Source organism: Nyctereutes procyonoides, unplaced genomic scaffold, assembly GCF_905146905.1.
Source record: "Nyctereutes procyonoides isolate TBG_1078 unplaced genomic scaffold, NYPRO_anot_genome, whole genome shotgun sequence".
Classification (NCBI taxonomy): domain Eukaryota; kingdom Metazoa; phylum Chordata; class Mammalia; order Carnivora; family Canidae; genus Nyctereutes; species Nyctereutes procyonoides.
The window spans coordinates 24,517,657-24,540,560 of record NW_026575024.1 but is presented as its reverse complement, the minus strand read 5'-3'; the positions used below and the strand labels follow the sequence as shown (position 1 = coordinate 24,540,560).

The 22,904-nt window shown below is 42.0% G+C and overlaps 1 protein-coding gene across 3 annotated transcripts in view; it reads left to right on the top strand.

Annotated features, from left to right (window-relative positions):
• ASIP (agouti signaling protein) overlaps window positions 1-21,933 on the top strand; it is a 53,508-nt gene extending 31,575 nt beyond the window's left edge. For 2 of the 3 annotated variants that reach the window (XM_055305132.1, XM_055305140.1), the window contains exons 2-4: window positions 17,236-17,402; window positions 18,665-18,726; window positions 21,519-21,933. In XM_055305132.1, coding sequence (XP_055161107.1) covers window positions 17,246-17,402; window positions 18,665-18,726; window positions 21,519-21,695 — 396 coding nt within the window. In that variant the 5' untranslated portion in view covers window positions 17,236-17,245 and the 3' untranslated portion in view covers window positions 21,696-21,933. Of the gene's footprint in view, window positions 1-6,995; window positions 7,073-17,235; window positions 17,403-18,664; window positions 18,727-21,518 lie in introns of those variants that run through there. The other variant, XM_055305125.1, reaches the window with a different exon arrangement.
• The last annotated feature ends 971 nt before the right edge of the window (window positions 21,934-22,904 follow it).

Below are 22,904 nucleotides of genomic sequence, written 5' to 3'. Positions count from 1 at the left end.
GCGCCCCAGGCCAAAGGCAGGTGCTAAACCACTGAGCCACCCAGGGATCCCCACTGTTTTTGTATTTTTTTTAATTGGAGTTCAATTTGCCAGCTTATAACATATCGCCCAGTGCTCATCCCGTCAAGTGTCCCACTCAGTGCCCATCACCCAGTCACCCCAACCCCCCCACCTCCCTTTCCACTACCCCTTGTTTCCCAGAGTTAGGAGTTTCTCATGTCTGCCACCCTCTCTGATATTTTCTACTCATTTTCTCTCCTTTCCCCTTTATTCCCTTTCACTATTTTTTATATTCCCCAAATAGATGAGACCATATAATGTTTGTCCTTCTCCGAATGACTTACTTCACTCAGCATAATACCCTCCAGTTCCATCCACGTCGAAGCAAATGGTGGGTATTTGTTGTTTCTAATGGCTGAGTAATATTCCATTGTATACAAAGACCACAGCTTCTTTATCCATTCATCTCTCGATGGACACCGAGGCTCCTTCCACAGTTTGGCTATTGTGGACATGGCTGCTAGAAACATCGGGGTGCAGGTGTCCCGGCGTTTCACTGCATCTGTATCTTTGAGGTAAATCCCCAGCGATGCCATTCCTGGGTCGTAGGGCAGATCTATTTTTAACTCTTTGAGGAACTTCCATACCGTTTTCCAGAGTGGCTGCACCAGTTCACATTCCCACCAACAGTGCAAGAGGGTCCCCCTTTCTCCACATCCTCTCCAACATTTGTTGTTTCCTGTCTTGTTAATTTTCCCCATTCTCACTGGTGTGAGGTGGTATCTCATTGTGGTTTTGATGTGTATTTCCCTGATGGCAAGTGATGCGGAGCATTTTCTCATATGCCTGTTGGCCATGTCTATGTCTTCCTCTGTGAAATTTCTGTTCATGTCTTTTGCCCATTTCATGATTGGATTGGTTGTTCCTTTGCATTGAGTTTAATAAGCTCTTTATAGATCTTGGATACTAGCCCTTTATCTAATAGGTCATTTACAAATATCTTCTCCCATTCTTTAGGTTGTCTTTTAGTTTTGTTGACTGTTTCTTTTGCTGTGCAGAAGCTTTTTATCTTGATTAAGTCCCAATAATTCATTTTTGCTTTTGTTTCCCTTGCCTTCATAGATGTATCTTGCAAGAAGTTGCTGTGGCCAAGTTCAAAAAGGGTGTTGCCTGTGTTCTCCTCTAGGATTTTGATGGATTCTTGTCTCACATTTAGATCTTTCATCTGTTTTGAGTTTGTCTTTGTGTATGGTGTAAGAGAATGGTCTAGTTTCATTCTTCTGCATGTGGCTGTCCAATTTTCCCAGCACCATTTATTGAAGAGACTGTCTTTTTTCCAGTGGATCGTCTTTCCTGCTTTGTCAAATATTAGTTGGGCATTACTGTTTTTAAGTTATTGTTGGTTAATACAAACACTATTGATTTTTGAATATTTATTTCGTAACCACAATAGATCTATAGCTACTTTAGAACATATGTCTCATATGTCAACTGACCATATAAGCAAAAACATTCTACTGTGTATTATGTACATAATTTATATTAACTAAAGTGCATTTTCTTGGGCCATTATGAATATAGATTTGGTATCATCAAGAAGTACAATTAAAAAATATTATCATAAATTGTCTGCAAGACAGTGCCATCCAAGAAAGCAACAAAATTTGATTTTAAGACAAATGACAGCTTTGGCAATAAAGGAACAATGTCCTCACATTGGCAAATTGGCTTATAATTTATCAAGTTTGAACATCTATGCAGAAACTGATAGTAAGACAAGTGCCTTTGATAATAACAGCTACCATTTATTGAAAATTTACTATATACCAACCATTAGGATACACATTTTATATTATTTCAACAACTCTAATAATTAGGTATTATTATTTTCATTTTCCGAATGAGAAAACTGAAGCTCAAGGAGCCTGTCAGTGGTTATATAACTAGCTAATTACAAAGACAGAATTTAAACCCAAGTTGTCTAACTCCAAAGTCATGCTTTTGACACTTGATTACTTCTCCTAAGAGGTAGAATACTATAAATTCATCAATTACATTGGTGATAAGAGTTTAGAATAGTACATACTTCACTCACGTAGATGGTTAAGAACACAGCATACTTCTGTTCAGGACCTTAATTTTGTTACATCAAAAAGAATGAACACAACCAATCAAGATGGAATAACTTGTACTGAATTTACCCTTCCCCCTGAAACAACTAAAAAATGGGACAAAATATATGAACAGTGGTTTCAATGGACACCAGGTTATGAAACCCAGTGATCGCTGAAAGATGGAAAATAAGTGAAGCTTGCAATTGTTATAACTTAATGACTGGAGAGTTTCCAGCCCATGGTGCAGAAACTGGAGAAGGAACTAGAGAAATGTTCAGAAGATCCTCCTAGGGTATACAGCACCGTATGAAGAAACTACCTGAGGCTGGGGAAAGAGCCACTGAAAAGGATTAGCAGGAAAAAATACCAATGATCACACAGGGCTGAGACTAATACCTATTCTCACCATTCAGGGTAGAAAACCTGCATAATTCACAGAACATCAGGAAGAATATTCAGAAGGATTGTGCCTGAACACTGAGGGGGAAAGTAGTCCTAAAGGCTGCTCTAGTCCAGTCTAAGAAAGCCTAGAATCAAGAGTTTGAAGAATAGGGGTGCCTGGGTGGCTCAGTGTTGGAAGGTCTCTGCCTTTGGCTCAGGTCATGATCCTGGGGTCCTGGGATCAAGTCTGGTTATCCAAAAGAAATTACCACACATTTAAAAAGCAGAGAATAGGGACGCCTGGGTGGCTCAGTGGTTGAGCTTCTACCTTCGGCTCAGGGCGTGGTCCTGGAGTCCTGGGGTTGGGTCCCTCATTGGGCTCCCTGAAGAGAACCTGCTTCTCACTCTGCCTATGTCTCTGCCCCTCTCTCTCTGTGTCTCTCATGAATAAATAAATAAAATCTTAAAAAAAAAAAAAACAGACTATGACCTATAATTAGGATAAAAACCAGTCAATAGAAACCAACCCAGAAATGATACATATGATAGGTTTAGTAGCAAGGACATTAAAATAGTTATTTTTACTATATCCTTATGTTAATAAGCTAAAGAAAGGATTGACCGTTTTTTTTTTTTAAAGATATCTTTTTTTTTTAATTTTTATTCATTCATGATAGTCACACACACACACACAGAGAGAGAGAGAGAGGCAGAGACACAGGCAGAGGGAGAAGCAGGCTCCACGCACCGGGAGCCCGACGCGGGACCCGATCCCGGGTCTCCAGGATCGCGCCCCGGGCCAAAGGCAGGCGCCAAACAGCTGCGCCACCCAGGGATCCCAGGATTGACCGTTTTAAATGGAGACATGGAAGATATAAAAATGACCCAAATCAAATTTTAGAGATGAAAAGTGTACTGGATGAGTCAAACTATTTTCTTACTCACCATACAGCAAGCAACATGTGCATTAATTTTTTGCCTCCATTCTTGCTCTCATATTCACCAGGGACAACACGGAGGACCCAAATAGATACCTGCAAGCATAGTGAGATGTTTTACATTAGAGGAACAATGAGCTTGAGAAACCCACTGTTTTGTTGTATTGCAATATCTACAGTTTATTTTACTTATATATCATGTAATATTTTATTGCGGTATAGTTGATATATAGCATTATATTAATTTCAGGTATATGACATAATGATTTGATATTTTTATATATTACAAAGTGATCATCACAATAACTCTAGTTAACATTCATTTAGTAACAGGATTTTTTTCTTATGGTAAGAATTTTTAAGATTTACTCTCTTAGCAACCTTCAAATATGCAATATAGTATTATTAACTCTAGTCTCATACCATAGATTAAATATCCTGACTTATTTATTTTATAACTGAAAATGTGTATCTTTTTTTTTCAAATATTTAATTTATTCATCTTTTTGATGACACAGAGAGAGGGAGGAACAGGCTCCGCACAGGGAGCCTGATGTGAGACTCTGCCAGGACCCAGGATCACACTTTGAGCCAAAGGCAGACGCTCAACTGCTGAGCCACCCAGGCATCCTGGAAATTTATATCCTTTGACTACCTTCTCCTACTTTACCCCCCAACTCCCACCTCTGGCAACCACCAATCTGTTATCTGTTCCTATTAGCTTTGGTAATCCACTATAAGCAAGCGTGCTTTTTGTTCTAGGGAGGGATCACCTCATACTTTAAGGTTGCTTGCTACAAAGACAATCCTGAGAAATAGAGCTGGGTAAAGGTAAAGAATACCTTGCACTCTTAGAATACTCACTCTATAAGATGAGAAGAAGGAGCATAGGAGACCCATGGCAGAGTTTATCCCAATAACATCCACCCTCTGTTCTGTATCATCTTGGCTTCTGGTGGATTTTCACATGAATAAGCCATTCTCTTCACCACTTTGATTAGTTTGATGGATAGGTGCTATAACCAAATCCTTTCAGTTTATCTCACTCATATAGAATAGGCTACTGTCAGTGGGTCTCCCAAGCAGCAGGATGAGGCCAATCGGCAGCATTAACCTCAGCCATGGCCCCCAGGATTCCAGACTCAGCCAACTATGAATAAGTCTCAGAGAAGATGATCAAGAGGTCATATTTCAGATAACCAGAATGTAGCCTAAAGCTATTCTCAATCACCATTGGCTGCAACCAAGGCCACTTGGACATCAGAAAAGGCATACGATTTTTTACCAGTCAGATTGAAACATGGCTATGCCAGTCTGTGGGTTTGCACATATATGCAGGGGGGAATGGGTTATCATCCATCTTTGGAAGCTGATGTTGATAGCATCAGGCACAAAAGACACAGTGTCAGAGCATGTCCACATGTGGTTTTTTTCTTGATTTGTTTTCATAGCACATGAATAGGAAAGACAAGCCCAGCAGGAGGTGAGATTGCCAGCCTGATAGCAGTCTGCCTCACACAAACCATATGATTGTTTTGCTAGGTTGTAGTGCTAAATCTAAAGGACAACATTAATTGAGCCTCACATTTCCTAGGACTTAAGATGTTCCTTCTCCAGTTGCTAGGGTTGTTACTCTCCTTCCTTAGCCACAAAATCAGTATGTCATCGCTTTTCACCTTTCTCCAGCTCTTCCTACTCACACTCTTCATTTCAAACAGTCAAATGTGAGTGAGACAGGGCATTTTGAAAAAAAAATTGATGAAGACACATTATGTCCTCACCTTCACCTTACCCTGCTCAGGTAGCTGCAGGAAGATTTTGTGAGTAGCACACACATTGTTCTCATGATTTAGGACCATGTCAGTCTGACCAGAGAATCCAGATGGCTGAACCAGAATTATGTTTGAATACCCCAGACATCCTTTTGGCTGGGCTATCCCCAAGAGGGTATAACAACCAGGCCGACCTGAAGCTGCTGTTGGCAGAAAGAAAGGCACATTATGCCCAGGAATAGTCATGCAGAACTCCTGAATTTCAAAAATAGGTCTAAATAACTCTTCATCCCATTCACCCTGATCATTAACCAATAAGCAGCTAAGAGGAGATTATTCCTTTCTAGAGGAAGTCTCATTCCAAAACCAAATCTCCTTTCTAAGGCATATGGACCAGGAGAATTAAGAGAGGTAAGAGTCAGAAATTGTTTTGAATTGATTTTTTTTTTAAAGACCATTCCATGACCTCTTCTATTCAGCATTGTACTAGAGGTTCTAGCCAGGGTAATTAGGCAAGAAAAAGGTAAAATGCATCCAGATTTGAGAGAAAGAGGTAAAACTATCTCTATTGACATGATTTATTCCTATATGACATCACTTTGTGCATAGGAAAGCCTAGAAATCCACAAAAAACTATTAGAACTAATAAGCAAGCATCTGGGTGGCTCAGTGGTTGAGATTCTGCCTTTGGCTCAGGTTGTGATTCTGGGTCTCCCTCTGCCTCTGTCTCTGCCTCTCTCTCTGTGTCTCTCATGAATAAATAAGTAAAATCTTTTTAAAAAGTGAAAGTGAAAAGATAACCCACAGAATGGGACAAAATAATTTGCAAATCATTGATCTGATAAGGATTTTTATCCAGAATATATGAAGAACTCAACAACAGAAAGACAACCCTGTTTGTTTGGTTTTTGTTTTGTTTTGTTTTGTTTTTGTTTTTTTATGATAGTCACAGAGAGAGAGAGAGAGAGAGAGAGAGAGAGAGAGAGAGGCAGAGACACAGGCAGAGGGAGAAGCAGGCTCCATGCACCGGGAGCCCGACGGGGGATTCGATCCCGGGTCTCCAGGATCGCGCCCTGGGGCAAAGGCAGGCGCCAAACCGCTGCACCACCCAGGGATCCCGACAACCCTGTTTTAAAATGAGTAAAGGGGGGGATCCCTGGGAGGCTCAGCGGTTTAGCATCTGCCTTCGGCCCAGGGCATGGTCCTGGAGTCCCAGGATCAAGTCCCGTGTGGGGTCTCTGTGTCTCTCATGAATGAATAAATAAAATCTTTAAAAAAAAAAAAAGAAATTTGAAAATTATGAGACCAATATTGAACGTTTCCAAAGAGATTTTACTAAAAAGACAATCGAGTCCTTAGCAATCTGCCCATCTAAGGTTTGACTTCTGCACCAAGTGCTCCTTAGCCCACCCAGAATTTTGTTAAGAAGCTGAATTAAACCCTTCTCTGGCAGAATTTTTTTTTCCAGGTTAATTCCTTAGGCTAACATTTCATTCTATCTCCTGGGATCCATTCTGAAGTAAATTCTCATTAAATTTTGGTCATGGGTATCCTCAGTGCAACCACTTTCTTTTCAAGTTCTTCTAACCTCAGTGTTAACTGCAATTTCAATCCCAAATGGAGAAGAAATATACAAGATCAGACAACAAATACAGAGAAATGTGACACCCTTGTGGCCACCAGAACCAATATGAAGACAGTTTTTGCTTGATTGAAAGCCAAAGGGTGAGATAGGAAGCCAACTACTGGGAGCTCCCCATGTCTTTTTAAAAGACTCACTGCAACACATATTTCCTCTGCTGCTTAAGGACAGGGAAGACGCTGAGCTCCAGCTTCCCGTCATTACGGAGGCTGACTAAAGGGCACTGTAAGTAGGAGGAAAACACATTTCTGCTGCTGCCTGCAAAGATCCCATCTTTTTGTCTGGGTTTAAGTTTCTGACTTGCTAGAGATCCCCTCTGTAAAGTAAATGCTACCTTTTACTTTTGCTTCTCTTGTAAAACCTGGCTTGCTCTCCAGGTCTGCTTACTACTGCTTTTCAGCTAATGAAACAGTTCTTCTTTTCATGGTGCATCAGGGAGAATCTTCCTGCCCATGAAATGGAGTGAAATTTGGAATAATTTTTGTAGTATGATTGGTTGTTCTCTTGTTCTTGTCTTTGAAATAACAAGCAAGCAAGCAGCAAGACTCTTGCTGCAGGGTCAGAAACAAAGTTCTTTTGACCTCTGTTCTTTGAGGGGAAGAGGATGGAGTTGGCAACTTAAATATCCTTTCAGAATCAGTGAAGCTGCTGCTACTTTGGAAAGTTTAAGGAACTCATTAGTCATCCCTTGTTTCCTAGTTTTGGGGAAAGCTAAACAAATCTTTCACTTTTATGGGTCAGAGTATTTAGTTTAGCATAAAGGAAGCAATCTACCCTCTGCTAACTAGTAACTTCTTACTTTTTTTTACTCTGCCGTTTCCATTTCCTAGCAGGAAAAAAAAAAAAATTCCTTAGAAGTACTCCAAAATCTCAATTCTGACTCCAGAGTCAAATTTTAACACTTCTTTAATGTCTTCAGAAAATCATCTGTAGTATCAGATTTCTAATGATTGTCACAGAGTAGAATTTAGGATTTTGGATCAATCTACCTGTGTAGAACTGGTTCATTTCATATTTATTAAAGCCAAAACAGGGATGCCTGGGTGGCTCAGCAGTTGAGCATCTGCCTTTGGCTCAGGGCATGAACCCAGAGTCTGGAATCAAGTCCCACATCGAGCTCCCTGTGAGAAGCCTGCTTCTCCCTCTGCCTATGTCTCTACCTCTCTCTGTATGTTTCTCATGAATAAATAAATAAAATCTTTTTTAAAAAATGAAGCCAAAAAAAAAATGAAGCCAAAACAGACAACCAAAAATCCATTTATGTCAAAACTCCTTTCCCTTTCTAAATGTTCAAATTTTCAGAGTGAATGCCCATTTTGGCACATTATATTGGCCAAGAGGAAAGCTCACGCTAATATTTTCAATTGTGGATGAATTTGCTCCACTTCAGCAACATTGGACATTTGTTCTGCCATTTCCATTGAAGTGATGCTAGGAGAAGGGCACGCTGGAAGCATTTTTGGTTTCATTTTGGAGGACTTTGTGGGATCAGAAGATCTTGACCCACTCCAGAAACACTTGCATGAGCATCTGTTTCAAAACTTTTTCTACTTTCCCTTGGAACTAATTCATACATAGTCTTAAGATTTGTTCGGCTCTGGGGCACCTGAGTGGCTCAGTGCTCAGTTGATTAAGTGTCCAACTCTTGATTTCAGCTCAGGTCATCATCTCAGAGTCATAAGTTCGAAACCCACATGGGGCTCTGCACTCAGCATAGGATCTGCCTGAGACTCTCTCCATCTCCCTCCCCCTTTGCCCCTCTCTGTGCTTATGCCTGCACATGCGCACGTTCTCGTTCTCTCTCTCTCTCTCTCTCAAATAAATCTTTTATATATAAAAAAAGATTTGTTCAGGGCAGCCCGGTGGCTCAGCGGTTTAGCGCCACCTTCGGCCAAGGGCCTGATCCTGGAGTCCTGGGATTGAGTCCCACATCGGGATCCCTGTGTGGAGCCTGCTTCTCCCTCTGCCTATGTCTCTGCCTGTCTCTCATGAATAAATAAATAAAATCTTAAAAAAAAAGAGATTTGTTCAGCTGTATTTCCTTGGTTCTGCCTTGATCGTTTTCTGCAGAAAATTTCATTTGACATCAAAGCCTCTTCCCTTCCGTCTGCTGTAAAGTTGTTGAGAGCTGTAGCAGACCATCAGCCTAGCTTTAGGCCATGCTTAATGATTATAGAACACACCCAAGTCAAAGAAATTTGGAAAAGCAGAAAACAGCATTGTCTGGAGCAAAGAAATGGGAGAGAAGTGGTTTCTGGCGGACAAAACAAAACCAATGAAGTCCCCACTAATATCTTTGTTGAGTGAAGAGCATTAAATCAGGCTGAAGGGAATGATGTCAGGGAATTAAAGTAATCATTTTAGCAGCTCCTACAAGCATTGTATTCCTTGTACACTGTAGGAATGAATATCTGGGAAGCCTGGACTCTGACCTCTGTTTCAGTAGGACATGGAGACGTATTTCACGCTGACAAGCAACAGCCTGGATGATTTGTGTCTTTTTGCTTCTTGAGGAGAAACACAGCCTTAATTAAGCCTTCTCTCAAATTCTGACTCAGGGCCCTTTAGGCAGATCCTGGGCCTGCCACATGGTTTTGATCTCAGAAATAGAGTCCTGAGGTAGGCTGTCTCTACCTAAGACCAAAACCACCATTAGAATATTATTCAGAAAAAAAAAAAAGAATATTATTCAGTTTAGCCTCTGTTAGGCATAAAAATTAGACTAGTCAATTCAGTCATAGTAGTCAAATTTGTCTGTATGTATAGAAGCAGCCCAAGAGGTCAAATTGTTTTTGATATTGTTTAAAAATTATTCTGATGCTTGTTAAAATGATAAAACTTTATTCAAGACTTTTTCAATAAGGATATTGCAGTAAGGGATGGAGATCAGGCTCAAATCCTAATACAGCAAAGATAGTTGGGGATGTATAGTCAAAGAGCATAGTGAGGGTTAGTGGATGGAAAATGACTAAAAAGACATATCACGGATAGGGGGAATTCTTGCTAGCCATACCTAACAAGATTCTTGCTAAAGGTAGCCATATACATCAAAGGTGTGGGATGAAGAACTTGATCAGATATCAAGGATGAGGAGATTCTCACTAAGTCAACAGGATTCTTGCTAAAATTACACTAGGCAGACCAAAGACAGGATGAAGGACCAATATTGAGGCCTAGTTGAGAGGCCTCAGGGAAGTCTAAAGTTTGGTCGGAGAGTCTTTTTCAATATCCACAAGCTTTCTTCTCTCCTTCCCCATCCTTTCCCATTCTGCTCCTTCAATCCCAACAGCTACAAAAGAGAAGTCTCTACTCTCTTCCCCTGGCCCTTCCCTTATACTTCCCAGACTCCCTCATTATTGAAAAACAGAGCTTGCCAGACTCTTAGAACTCCAGGTTCAGCATCTCAACTAGCAGATATGTCTCTGACTCATTCCAGTTCCTGACTGCTAGGGTCAGTTTACTCCCTTTCACCCAGAGGTGAAAGAGTCAGGGCCCTCCCTGCTTTGGGAAACTTGCTTCCCAGATGTGGGGACGCATCCCTGACAGGCTCACTGGCTGCATTTGTAGTCTCCACTCCTGTGGGGAGACTTGTCAGTAGAGGAGGAAGAGCAAATGGCTAAGCAAACATATCACCCTCTCCTTAGCTGGAACACTTTTTTTTTTTTTTTACGATTTTATTTATTCAGGGGAGATACAGAGAGACATGGGCAGAAGGGGAAGCAGGCTCCCTCTGGGGAGCCTGATGCAGGACTTGATCCTGGGATTCCGGGATCACACCCTGAACCAAAGGCAGACACTCAACCACTGAGCCACCCAGGTGTCCCTGGCTGAAACATTTTTAATTAATCTGGCTGTCAACAACTTTCACTGATGGAGCACTGAGTATACAAAACTGAAGGAGCTCTAAAAGCAGGGCTTGAAACGCAGGGTAAATGCTATTTTGTTTGGTTTTATTTATTTCTACTATAGCAAGCTGGACTGGGCCAGGATGGCAGGCCCCCAAACCAACGGGTTTGTAGTATTCCTCCTTTCCACATTAGGAAAAGGTTCCAACCTTCTTGTGTGACTCAGGTCAGGCAGACTTGGGATTGATGTCTCTCTGTGTACTCACTATTTCTGTCCTTTGGGCTAGTCTGGGTTTCAGATTCCTCAGCTATGATGTATAGTTTATTAAGAGGATTAAATGTATATAATGTGCCTAAAGCAGAATTTGGCATATACCTGGTATTCAATAAATGGAAGCTATTATGGTTCACATCCTTGCCTTTGTTACTAATTAGCAGTTTCAGTTGTCTTGCAGTGGAAAGAGTAACACAGTGGAAGAAGTTCTAGTCTTGCCTCTTACTAGTTCAAGTGTCTACTTAGGGAACCCCTTTCCTACTCTCAACCTCAGTTTTCTTATCTGTAGAACCAAGGTGATCAATAAAATTTGTATTACATGGCTGTACATCACAATCGCCTTAAAGCTTATTAAAAATATGTCTCCCAGTCTCCATTCCTGGAGATTCAGATTCAGTGAGGTTGGACAAGATTTGGGTTTACTTATTGTAAAGCCTCACCAAGAGAATGGATAAATGAATGTGATATATTTACAGTGAAATACTAATCAGCAAAGAAGAAGGGGGAGGGGGGAGGAGGGAGAAACTACTTATGCATGCAACCTCAAAAATATGTTGAGCAAAAGAAGAAATAAGTCCCACACAAAAGATTTCATTCAATATGGTTCTATTTAATGAGTACAAAAACCAGAAAAATTGATCTGTGGTGGTTGGAGTGAGAATAGAGATTACCTCTGAGGGGTAAAAATAGGTTTTGACTAGAAGGAGGCATGAGGGAACTTTCAGGAATGAAAGAAGTATTATATACCTTGATCTGAGTAGTAGTTACATAAGTGTATACATAAGTTAAAATTCATCAAGTTGGATACTTAAAATTTGTGCATTGTATTGTGTGTAAATAAATTGTCTCTTATTTTTATTTATTATTTATTTATTTTTAAAATTTATTTATTTATGATAGTCACAGAGAGAGAGAGAGAGAGGCAGAGACACAGGCAGAGGGAGAAGCAGGCTCCATGCACCGGGAGCCCGATGTGGGATTCGATCCTGGGTCTCCAGGATCGCGCCCCGGGCCAAAGGCAGGCGCCAAACCACTGCGCCACCCAGGGATCCCCAAATTGTCTCTTATTAACACAGTATTGTGGGCATGGTGGCAAAAACTCCCCTGATAATTCTAATGCATAGCCAGGCTTAAGTTCCTTGGACAAGATCCCTAAAGTCTCTTCCAATTCTAAGGTCCTAAGATTCTTATATCACCATCTTGGCCCCCTTTCCAGGCACTTTTATCCACAAAGTAAATGGTCTCTTTTACCTTTTTTGGTCAAGCACAAGATCAGAAATATTAAGAAAAGCCAGAGTCCTAGCCTAGCACTCAAATAAGGGATACTGATGAAACCTAAGAGTTGTCTAAGCCCCAGTATGATAGAACAAAGGCCAAGGAAAAGACATTGAATCACAATCAGATTTGACTTGTAACCTGTTCTTGTCCTGTTGGCCTGAGGGGACGAGCAAATCTAAAGATTTTTTGTTGTTGTTTTTCTTTGCTACCCATTCATTCACTCAGTCATTCACCAAATATTTATTGAGTGTCTACTGTGTGCCAGGCATTGCTTAGCAAAATCAATATGACAACAATGTCCCTATGCTCTGGGAGATTAAATTCTACAAACGAGGGATGCCTGGATGGCTCAGAGGTTGAGTGTCTCCCTTCAGCCCAGGGTATGACCCTGGAGTCCCAGGATCTAGTCCCACATTGGGCTTACCGCGGGGAGCCTGCTTCTCTCTCTGCCTATGTCTCTGCCTCTGTGTGTGTGTGTCTCTCATGAATAAATAAATAAAATTTTTAAAATAAATAAATTCTACAAACGAAGGAAAGCCATTATGAAGATAAACATAGATAATTGGTCATTTGTAAGAGCTATGAAAGAAATGGATGATAGGATAGACAGAAACTGGAGAAAGGATGCTTTCAGATAAAGTGGTCAAAGAAAGAGGTGATGTACAAAGATCGAAAACTTGCCAGTGATCCAGCCTGGTGAAATACTGAGGGAATCAAGCTCAAAGCCAAGGAATGAACATTTAGGGTTAAGAGAATGACAGGTGTAAAGTCTCTGAGATAGGAAACAGTTTAGCATGTTCTAGGAACAGAAAGGAGTACAATAACATCTAGAATACAGTGATTAAACAGAAGACTCTATCAGATGAATCCAGAGTAACAGGGCTTTGCAGGAAATTTTGATTTTATTTCAAGAACAATGGGAAGCTGTTAAAGGAAGCAGGGGGTGATGTGTGATTTGAATCATGCCCCCCCATCCTGTCCCCAATCACTCTGGCTACTATTTGGGGGAACAGATGAAACAGGACAAGAAAGGAGGCAGGATGTCAATTAAGAGACATTCACAGTTGTCTAGGCAACAGTGTGGGTGGCTTGGCTTAGGGTAGATTTGGTTGGCAGTTCAGCAGGGATGCTGAACCTCTGGGACTGGGTTAACCAAAGATAGAGCAAGAACTAATTATGAGATTGGTGAATTCCTCATGATCCTTTGGCTTTGTCTTTCTAATGTTTTCCCTATGTGTTATGGATGAGGTTGATTAAAGAGGATCCCTTGGAATTTTAGGCTCAGTCCCTTAAGTGACTTTCTTCAGGCCCTTTCCATTAGTCCCTTCCTCCCTTTTGGTGTCCCATCCCTACCCTCAGCAAAATCTGCTCTCTTGAAACCATGTCCCAAAGTTCTCTTCACCCTTCTTTCTTTGCTTCTCCTTCTCTTGCCCTTCTCAGAGGTATGCCTAATCCTGTAACACAACTGTCATAGGAAGAAAACTCCCATGGCATTAAAAAATATTTGTTGCTTGATTGGCTATTCTAGGACAAAGCTAAGTAGGTAAAACATATTGATATATCATATATTGCCATCACTGATAAGCCTAGGGGAACCTTAAGGAATGAGCCTATAACCCTAATGGAGCCTCCTAAGTTCAGCACAGCCAGGCACCTGTCATGGATACATATTGTCTGTTGCTCAGATGGGTCAAAGATATGTGGGATGGTAGGATCCCTATGCAGCCACTGAACATCTGGTGTGGGGAATCTAGATAATGACGAATGACAGATATTTCTCCCCTGGCTCTGAACTTCAGTATTTGGTATAGCTCATTTGGCTGAGAAACAAAACCATAACAAAAATTGTGCATTACCTCTCCCATATCAAAACAGTAGCTGATGAACCAGAAGGGTAAAAGGCTTTGAGAGCTTTCCAGGACAGAGAAGGGGTAAAAGGAGGATATGCTATGAGAAAGCCCTAAATTTGGTAACAAGAGCAGTAGGTGCTGAGAGCAGACTGTGCCTTGAATCTGAGGCACAAAGACGGAAGAGGGCCCTACAAATTCCACAGCCTCATTGTCACAAATCAAACATAACTCTCCATCCATGTTCCTTAAATCCTTTGATGTTATGTCAAGTTGCATTTAGTATTTATTTCTATCATCTTTTCTTTTTTTATTACAGTGTAATAACATTCTTGAAAAATTCACATACGGGGCAGCCCAGGTGGCTCAGTGATTTGGTGCCACCTTCAGCCCAGGGCCTGATCCGGGGTGGATGGAGTCCCACATCGGGCTCCCAGCATGGAGCCTGCTTCTCCCTCTACCTGTGTCTCTGCCTCTCTGTGTGTGTGTCTCTCATGAATAAATAAATAAAATCTTTAAAAAAAAAAATTCACATACAGAAGTACATGAAGAAGTGCATGTCTCAACCTCACTCCCCAGCCTCAATTCCACTCCTAAGAAGTATTCATTATTAAAATTTTAATGTGTAACCTTCCACTCTTTTTCTTTGCATATGTAAGCATATTTACATTTGAGGAAGTTTTGATATTTGTTCACAAATGGGACTATAGTGTTTATATTCCTTGGTTTGCTTCATTATTACATTTCTTTATTTTATACCAGTGCTGGAGTGATATGTCCCTTCCAACAAGCACACTTTCCCAAGTATAGAACTCAATTATTTGCCTAAACAGAAAAAAAAAAAATTGACAGTATCCTCTGTTCTCATATGCCTGTGGCTCTGGGTGAGCCCCATTCAGGTTGCAAAGAAGGGGCTCTGAGCTTTTTAGGGGCCAGAGGCCCCCTTATAGATCCAGAAATAGCTATGGACCTTCTCCCCAGAAAAAAATGTGCATATGGGCAAAGGTTTGCAGACAGTTTCAAGGCTAAGATTCCCTCCTTTAAATTCCCTTTAATTTCCCTTTCTTCCCAAGTATATGTTTTGTTCCAAAAGATTGATCAGGGGCACGTCTGCCTCCAATACCATTGGCCTTTATGAAATGCTCCTCCATGGTAAGCTTCTACTAAACACTACTTTGCCTCTGGTAACTTTTTTTTTCTTCACAAAGATGAGCTTCACTCAAACTCCCATATCCCTGGCAATTGGTGGTTAGCAGGACTGGTAGAGGCCACTATTACAACCAACAGAGCCCAATCACATTCCCAGCAATGCCAACTTGCTGGCTTCCCAGAAACCCTGGTTTTCCTCATTGATGCTACTAGCAAAACCCCAGCAGGCTATCAGGGCTGTACTTCATTAACAGCTAGTATGGTCAGCAACTAATATTGTTCTCTCTTTTCAAGAAGACTCTGGGGATCCCTGTGGCTCAGCAGTTTGGCACCTGCCTTCAGCCCAGGGCATGATCCTGGAGTCCCGGGATCGAGTTCCACGTCAGGCTCCCTGCAGGAAGCCTGCTTCTCTCTCTGCCTCTCTCTCTCTCTCTCTCTCTCTCTCTCTCTCTCTCTCTCTGTGTGCTCATGAATAAATAAATAAAATCTTAAAAAAAAAAAACTCTGCTGCCTTCGCCTCTTCCTCAGTTCTTATCTCTCACTATGCCTCTGTCCCAATAGGTGGTTAGCCCTTCCTCATCAACGGGAAATTACAATCCTTTCCTTTGCTTTGGGGACCAAGGCCTTGACCCAAGAGGATTAAGAAATCAGGCTAAGTGCCATAGCTAAGGGGATGTCTGCGGTGCACACTGACTGTGCACTCTATACTGATATACTGTCTACTCATTTTATCATACTCAGAGATGATCCGGATACTGTTATCTCCCATATTCCCTTAATTAGAGCCTTTATACTTTATACATTAGTACTTGTTTGCTCGTGCAACATACATACATACACATGTACGCACACACACACATACACACATCAACAAGACTCCTGAGGTACACAGCCAATTGGATTTATTTTTTTTTAAGATTTTTTTTTTATTCATGAGAGACACAGAGAGAGAGAGAGGCAGAGACACAGGCAGAGGGAGAAGCAGGCTCCATGCAGGGAGCCTGATGTGGGACTTGATCCTGGGTCTCCAGGATCACACCCTGAGCTGAAGGCGGTGCTAAACCCCTGAGCCACCTGGGCTGCCCAGCCAATTGGATTTAACCATGGCTTTCCATGCCCTCTTTTCCAGAGTTTAATCAGATTCAGTCATATTTTTTATGCATTTGCAAATCCTTCAACTCTTAAGGATACAAAAGTGGCCTTCACAAAATCTTTGTACAACTGTTTAACCTGTTCCAAAGCCCAGGAAGCAAGAATCAGAAATCACTGATTCATAGAATTTTAGAAAGGAAAGGTCTCAAGATTCTTTCATTCATTAAACAAATCTTTAGTAAGTTTCAACTCTGCACCTCATAATGTGTACTAAGTTATGTAGTCCTATCCTCTCTTTTTATAGATGAAAAAGTAGAGGCCCAGATGAGCCCAGGGTCACACAGCCACTTAAATAGCAGGTACATCCAGGTGGCTTGACTCCCCTTTCTGGATTCTTTATATCCACCATGCTGAACAGAAACTCATCTTAAATCCTAAACAGTAACTTAAAGCAGATGATGAGTATAAGGGAAGGAATTGTCATCAGTGATACCACAGATCAAAGAATAGTCTTCACCACTAGAGAATGGAAGGACAAATTACTCTCGAGAAACATAATTGCACAGGTAGTCATTGCTGTCAGCATTATTATCCTGTATTAATAGCAGGAAGTGTGTGTCCCATGTTGAGTAGTAACAGCAATGAGGGTTTGTTCAGATCCATAATCCTTTACCTGAAATCTCCCTTCTTTCCTTGTCTTTCTTGCTCTCCCCATCTCTCTTTTTCTTCTTTCATCAGCTCCCCTTTCCTGTCCCTAGCCTTGGTATCCTCCAGCTCTATTGGGATACTTATAAAATGGAGTCAAAGCACCACCCCCAAAGAAATACAAGGAAAGCCAGAGGGCACGGCCTCTTATCAAGACCCCTGGCGCATCAGCCTGACTGCCTTCTCTGTTCCACTCAGGCCTCCAAGGATGAATATCTTCCACTTACTCCTGGCCACCCTGCTGGTCTCCCTGTGCTTCCTCACTGCCTACAGCCACCTGGCTGAGGAAAAGCCCAAGGATGACAGGAGCCTAAGGAGCAACTCCTCTGTGAACCTTTTGGATTTCCCTTCTGTCTCTATTGTAGGTGAGTAGCATGACTTGGTATCTAGTCTCTGGACTCTGGCCCATGAGAAAGGGCTACAGGATGTCAAACATGCTCTCCAGGCTGATACCAGGATTCACTGACATACGTCAGAGCTCCTTTGTGCTTATTCTTCAAAGTAATCCTACATGAATAAAGTATTCCTTGACTCATATGGTTTGGAAAAGCCCTGCATACCACCAATCTAATATGCAGCTTCACATGTTAGGGGCTCTGAGAAATCCAGAAGTCAAGACCCTCTGTGAATTTGGTTTAACTTAGCATTTCTGAAACTGAATCACAGAACTGTCCACAGTAAAAATTCTTGAAAATGCGGCAGAATATAAACAAGTGTGGGATGAATTAGTCCTTTCAGTGTTGAGGACTGAGAATGACTGCTCAGGGGAAAACATCAGGCACATTAGAGCCTGGCATTAAACATCTTCTAGTTCAACTTCATCTGATAAAAATAATAGTAAGAGATACTCTCTTACAAAGATACACTCTTTGTGTGCTGGACACTGTGAAGTGAGTACTGTTTTTATTCCTAGTTCACAGTTGAGGAAATTGAGGCGGAGCAAAGTTAACTGACTAACATGAGATCAAACAGTTCTTAACTGGCAGGGCCAGAATTCAGACCTGGGTGTTTTAAATTCCAGAATCCAAATCCAAAACCAATCTCCCTCACTGCCTTGCTTCTCACTAGGAAAAGATAATATCAGGAAGTAACTATCACCTTTGATCAACCTTGATGTGCCAGACTTCTCACTTTATAAACATACCTTGTTTATCCTCAAGACAACCCTGCAAGGTGGATATTACAGGACCCTATTTGCAGATGAGAAAACTGGGTCTTAAGGAGATTAAGTAAGTTGCCTAAGGAAACACAGCTGTTATATGGCACAGTCAGGATTCAAATCAGATGCCTGGCTCCATAGGTCTGACAAATGAAAAATAGGAATAGAGAAAACACCGGTCCCTCCATGTACATGATACTGAGTCCATATTTCAGGGCCTTCTTGGATTTCCTCTTTGCCTTCCCTCAGAGGACATTTTTCTTTCAGTCCCTGGCTCCAGGTCAGCAGCCAGACTAATAAGAACCAATAAGAACCTGTTGGCCTAAGTCTCAAGTTGCGATTCATCCAGCCAACCCCTCTTATCCCCCACCCTGAGACTTCCTGGAGCCCCTTCCCGCTCCTCCCACTTTACTGCAGCTCCTGGCCTCCAAAAACATCTGGCTTTGCTCCTTCTGTCTCTCTTTGAAGCACTGAACAAGAAATCCAAAAAGATCAGCAGAAAAGAGGCAGAAAAGAAGAGATCTTCCAAGGTAGGACTGTGAGTTTTCTTTTTTTTTTCTTTTTTTTGACTGAGTTTTCATTGTGGGGGTGGGACCGGACTTAAAAGGAATTCTAGCTAGGAACTAAATGAAAGATTTTCCAGCCTTCCATGAACAAAAAAAGCTGAAAGCTATCTAAAGGCTTCCTGGCCTCAACCCCTGAATCAGACCCCCCACAGAAGCCCAAAGAGCTAAGGTTCACTGAGCAAAATAGTTTACCTGCTAAAAAGCATCTTATACAAGCTAGCCCTCTGACTGAAATGCCACCATCACTCATTCTTTTGACTGAATGCAATGTCTTCTAAAGTTCAATTGTTTCAGAACCACTTCCCAATTTTTTTGAAGGCTTTTATTTATTTTTTTTTTGAAGGCTTTTATTTTTAAGTAATATCTACACACTCGGTATGGGGCTTGAACTCACAACCTCGAGATCAAAAGTCACATGTTCCACCAACAGAACCTGCCAGGGGCCCCCACAATTTTTGCTGTAACTGAGTTTCACTTATTTATTTAACATATTTGTTTAAAACTAAAACTTAAAATATATATAAATCACTTGCCATAAATAGAAGGTAACCATAAAAATAAGTGTAATGAAAATAAAACATTGTTAGTGGATTTTAGCTGCATGGGGTTGCCTGGCAAATACTCTAAATCTCAGGCTTGTTCTCTGGGTTAAAAATCAGATTAGAAAGTTTTGGGAAAGCATTAATGATATATTGGCACCAAATGAGCCTTTAAAGTTAAAGGAAACTGAAAAGAATCCTTTCTCACTGTGTGATTTAATGTCTTTTAATACTCATATACCACCTAAAAATCATACTACCATGGTACAGGTTCCCATGATGTGGGAAATACTGGATTAAGGCATTGTTGAAATGCACACATTATTCCTGTCTTAGACCTGGCACAGTGTGATCTTGAGAGTCTCTGCTCCTCTGTAGACCTTCTGTAGAGTAAGTAGATGATTGACATATAAGAATACATAGTGACGAATATATTTGCATACCAGGTATGGGGAGTATAGAAGTGAACAGAGATATATCCCCACTGTCATGGAGTTTACATTCTTGTGGGGAAAATAGACAAACAGCAAGTAAACCAATAAATAGGTAAAATAAATTCAAATAATGAAAAACATTGTAAAGGAATTAAAGCATGGTAGTAAAAGTGAAGGGAAGAGTGGTCTCAGAAGCCCTCCCAGAGGAAGGAACACTTAAATATTGAAAAATTCAGTATCTCAAGCAGCAATAGAAATACAATGTGAGCCACATATATAAATTTAAATTTCCTACTAGCCATATTAAAAAAAGTTTTAAAAAGTATGTGTAGTTAACTTTAGTAATATTTTATTTAACCCAACATATCCAAAATATTACCATTTTAATATGTAACCAATATAAAAAGTTAGTGAAATATTTTACATTTGTGCGTGTGTGTGCTAAGTCTGAAACCTGGTGGTGCATCTTTACACTCACAGTACATCTCAATTCCGATACTAATTTTTAATAGTTAAAGTCAACTGTAGTCCTAACAAAAACAATTGTTTTTTTTTTTTAAGATTTAATTTTTATTTATTTATTCATGAGAGACACACACTGAGAGAGAGAGGCAGGGACACAGGCAGAGGAAAAAGGCTCCACGCAGGGAGCCCGACATGGGACTTGATCCCAGGTCTCCAGGATCACGCCCTGGGCGGAAGGTGGCGCTAAACCGCTGGGCCACCGGGGCTGCCCCCAAAAATAATTGTTTAAAAATTTTTCAGGGGATCCCTGGGTGGCTCAGCGGTTTAGCGCCTGCCTTTGGCCCAGGGTGTGATCCTGGAGTCCTGGGATCAAGTCCCATGTCGGGCTCCCGGCGTGGAGCCTGCTTCTCCCTCTGCCTGTGTCTCTGCCTCTCTCTAGGTCTATCATGAATAAATAAATAAAATCTTAAAAAATAGAATAAAAATTTTTCACACTGTTTCTATTTTAAAATGTAAATTAAAATTTAAAAAAATTTGAAGATTCAGTTCTTCAGTTGTCCTAGACACCTTCAAAATGCAGTAGCCTCATATGGCTAACAGCTACCTGTATTGGAGCACAGCAAAGAATGATTTCAGGAAAGTGGCTGACCGCTTTCAGAGGCTCTGCAGCAGGAACTTAATTTCCTGGTGTTGGGTGCACAGAACCAAGGCACTGTGGTAAAAACTCAGCTCAGAGAAGTGGGCGGGGCCAAACCAGAGGGTCTCGAGAGCTAAAGTGAAGTTTATGGTTTATCCCAAATTCCAAGAAAATCCACTGGGGGCTTTAAGCCAGTGTGGTTGCCATCATAGGTCTTCGGAGGGGCCCGTTTGTTTGGTGCAACAGAGGATGGACTCTAAATGGGCTAGATCAGCAGGCCAAAGATAGGGCCCTGGCCCAGGGTAGCAAGGTGGTGAAGAAGTGGGTGGATCCGGATTCAATGTGAAGGCAGAACTGATGAGAAATTGGAGACATGCTGCAAAGGGAAAGACAGAAATAGTGAAAACTCTAGAACTGAGTAGGATCACCTAGGGAGAAAAGTGGGCCGCGCGCCCAGCCAGGTAAGTAAGTGTTCATGGGTTTGGAGGCAGGGGGTGGATGACTGGGAGAAGCAGGGATCCGCTGGGGTCCCCTGTGGTCATGAAGTCCAGCGGACAGTCGGGAGCGGGTGGGGATGTCTAGTCTGGGGCCTCCATGGACAGCCCAAGGAGTTCCGAGACAGACGTGAGGACAGGTGGGGTGGGCGTGGCCGGCTTGGGCAGCCCTGGCGTTTCCCTGCAGAAAAAGGCTTCGATGAAGAACGTGGCTCGTCCCCATCCCCCGCCGCCCAACCCCTGCGTGGCCACTCGCAACAGCTGCAAGTCCCCGGCACCCGCCTGCTGTGACCCCTGCGCCTCCTGCCAGTGCCGCTTCTTCCGCAGCGCCTGCACCTGCCGCGTTCTCAGTCCCAGCTGCTGAGCGCGCCCAGCGGCCTCCAGGGGGTTTGCTGAGTATCTAAGAAGTACGGCTTTGGGGATCCCTGGGTGGCTCAGCGGTTTGACGCCTGCTTTTGGCCCAGGGTGCGATCCTGGAGTCCCGGGATCGAGTCCCATGTCAGGCTCCGGCGTGGAGCCTGCTTCTCCCTCTGCCTGTGTCTCTGCCTCTCTCTCTCTCTTTCTCTTTCTCTCTGTCTATCATGAATAAATAAATAAAATCTTAAAAAAAAAAAAAAAGAAGAAGAAGAAGTATGGCTTCCTAGGACCCGGCGCGGGTGTGGTTACTTAGGTTGGGGCGGAGCTTTCAGGAGGCGGGACTTTGAGGAGACTTGGCTTGGGCAGGGCTAAAGTCTAAATAGATGTAGGCTGCTCCAAGGTGTGTGGCTCTTTCTTTAAAGGACCCCAAAGAACCTTCTCCCTTCCTCCTGTCCCCTTCACAGCACAAGAGCCGTGTACTGCGCATGCTCTGTCTCCTGGGCCCAGGCCCTAGGGCTGCACTCCCTTCAAGGGCTTCTCCGCTGGAAACAAATGTTGCTCGATACCTTTAAACGTGGGAACACACGAAACTAACTGTCAGGAGCTACTATGAAGGGGCGCACGTGAATTGTGCCTTTTCACAATATCAGCTTTATTCAGACATAAAGCAAGGTTAACGTAATTATAAAGCAGTTTCTGTATTCTAGACTCAGTAACATCTCACCACGTGTTTAACTTGACTTCTTAAAGGTCACAGAAAGCAAAGCACAAGACAAGTCACACAACAAACAACGTAGAACGGGGTAGGAAGTTAAGGAACCAAAGATGAAGTTCAATCTGTGAGTGGGCAGTTAAGATAAGGCCATCGACCAGTCTAGGTCAGCTCTTGGCACTTACTGCTTATTATGTTCAAGCATAGCATAACAAGAAGGATCTCTGATCTCCTCCAGAGATCAATCAGGCAGAACCTTTAGTGGCAGCTGTGTTTTTGAAATGGTCAGACAGAGAAGTCAGTGTCTGAGGAGTCTGACAGTTTGCTGCAAATACCCTCTCTTTTTAAAAGGGATTTAATCACTCTTGAAGCTTTGCAGACCTTCTTTGTTTCTATTGGTTATCACTCCTCCGTGTGTCAAAAGCTGGTGCTGGTCTCAGTGATACCTGGTCTTAGCTGAAATGCCCTTAGCTGCTGGCATCGTTGCTTGTCAGTCCCCTGCTT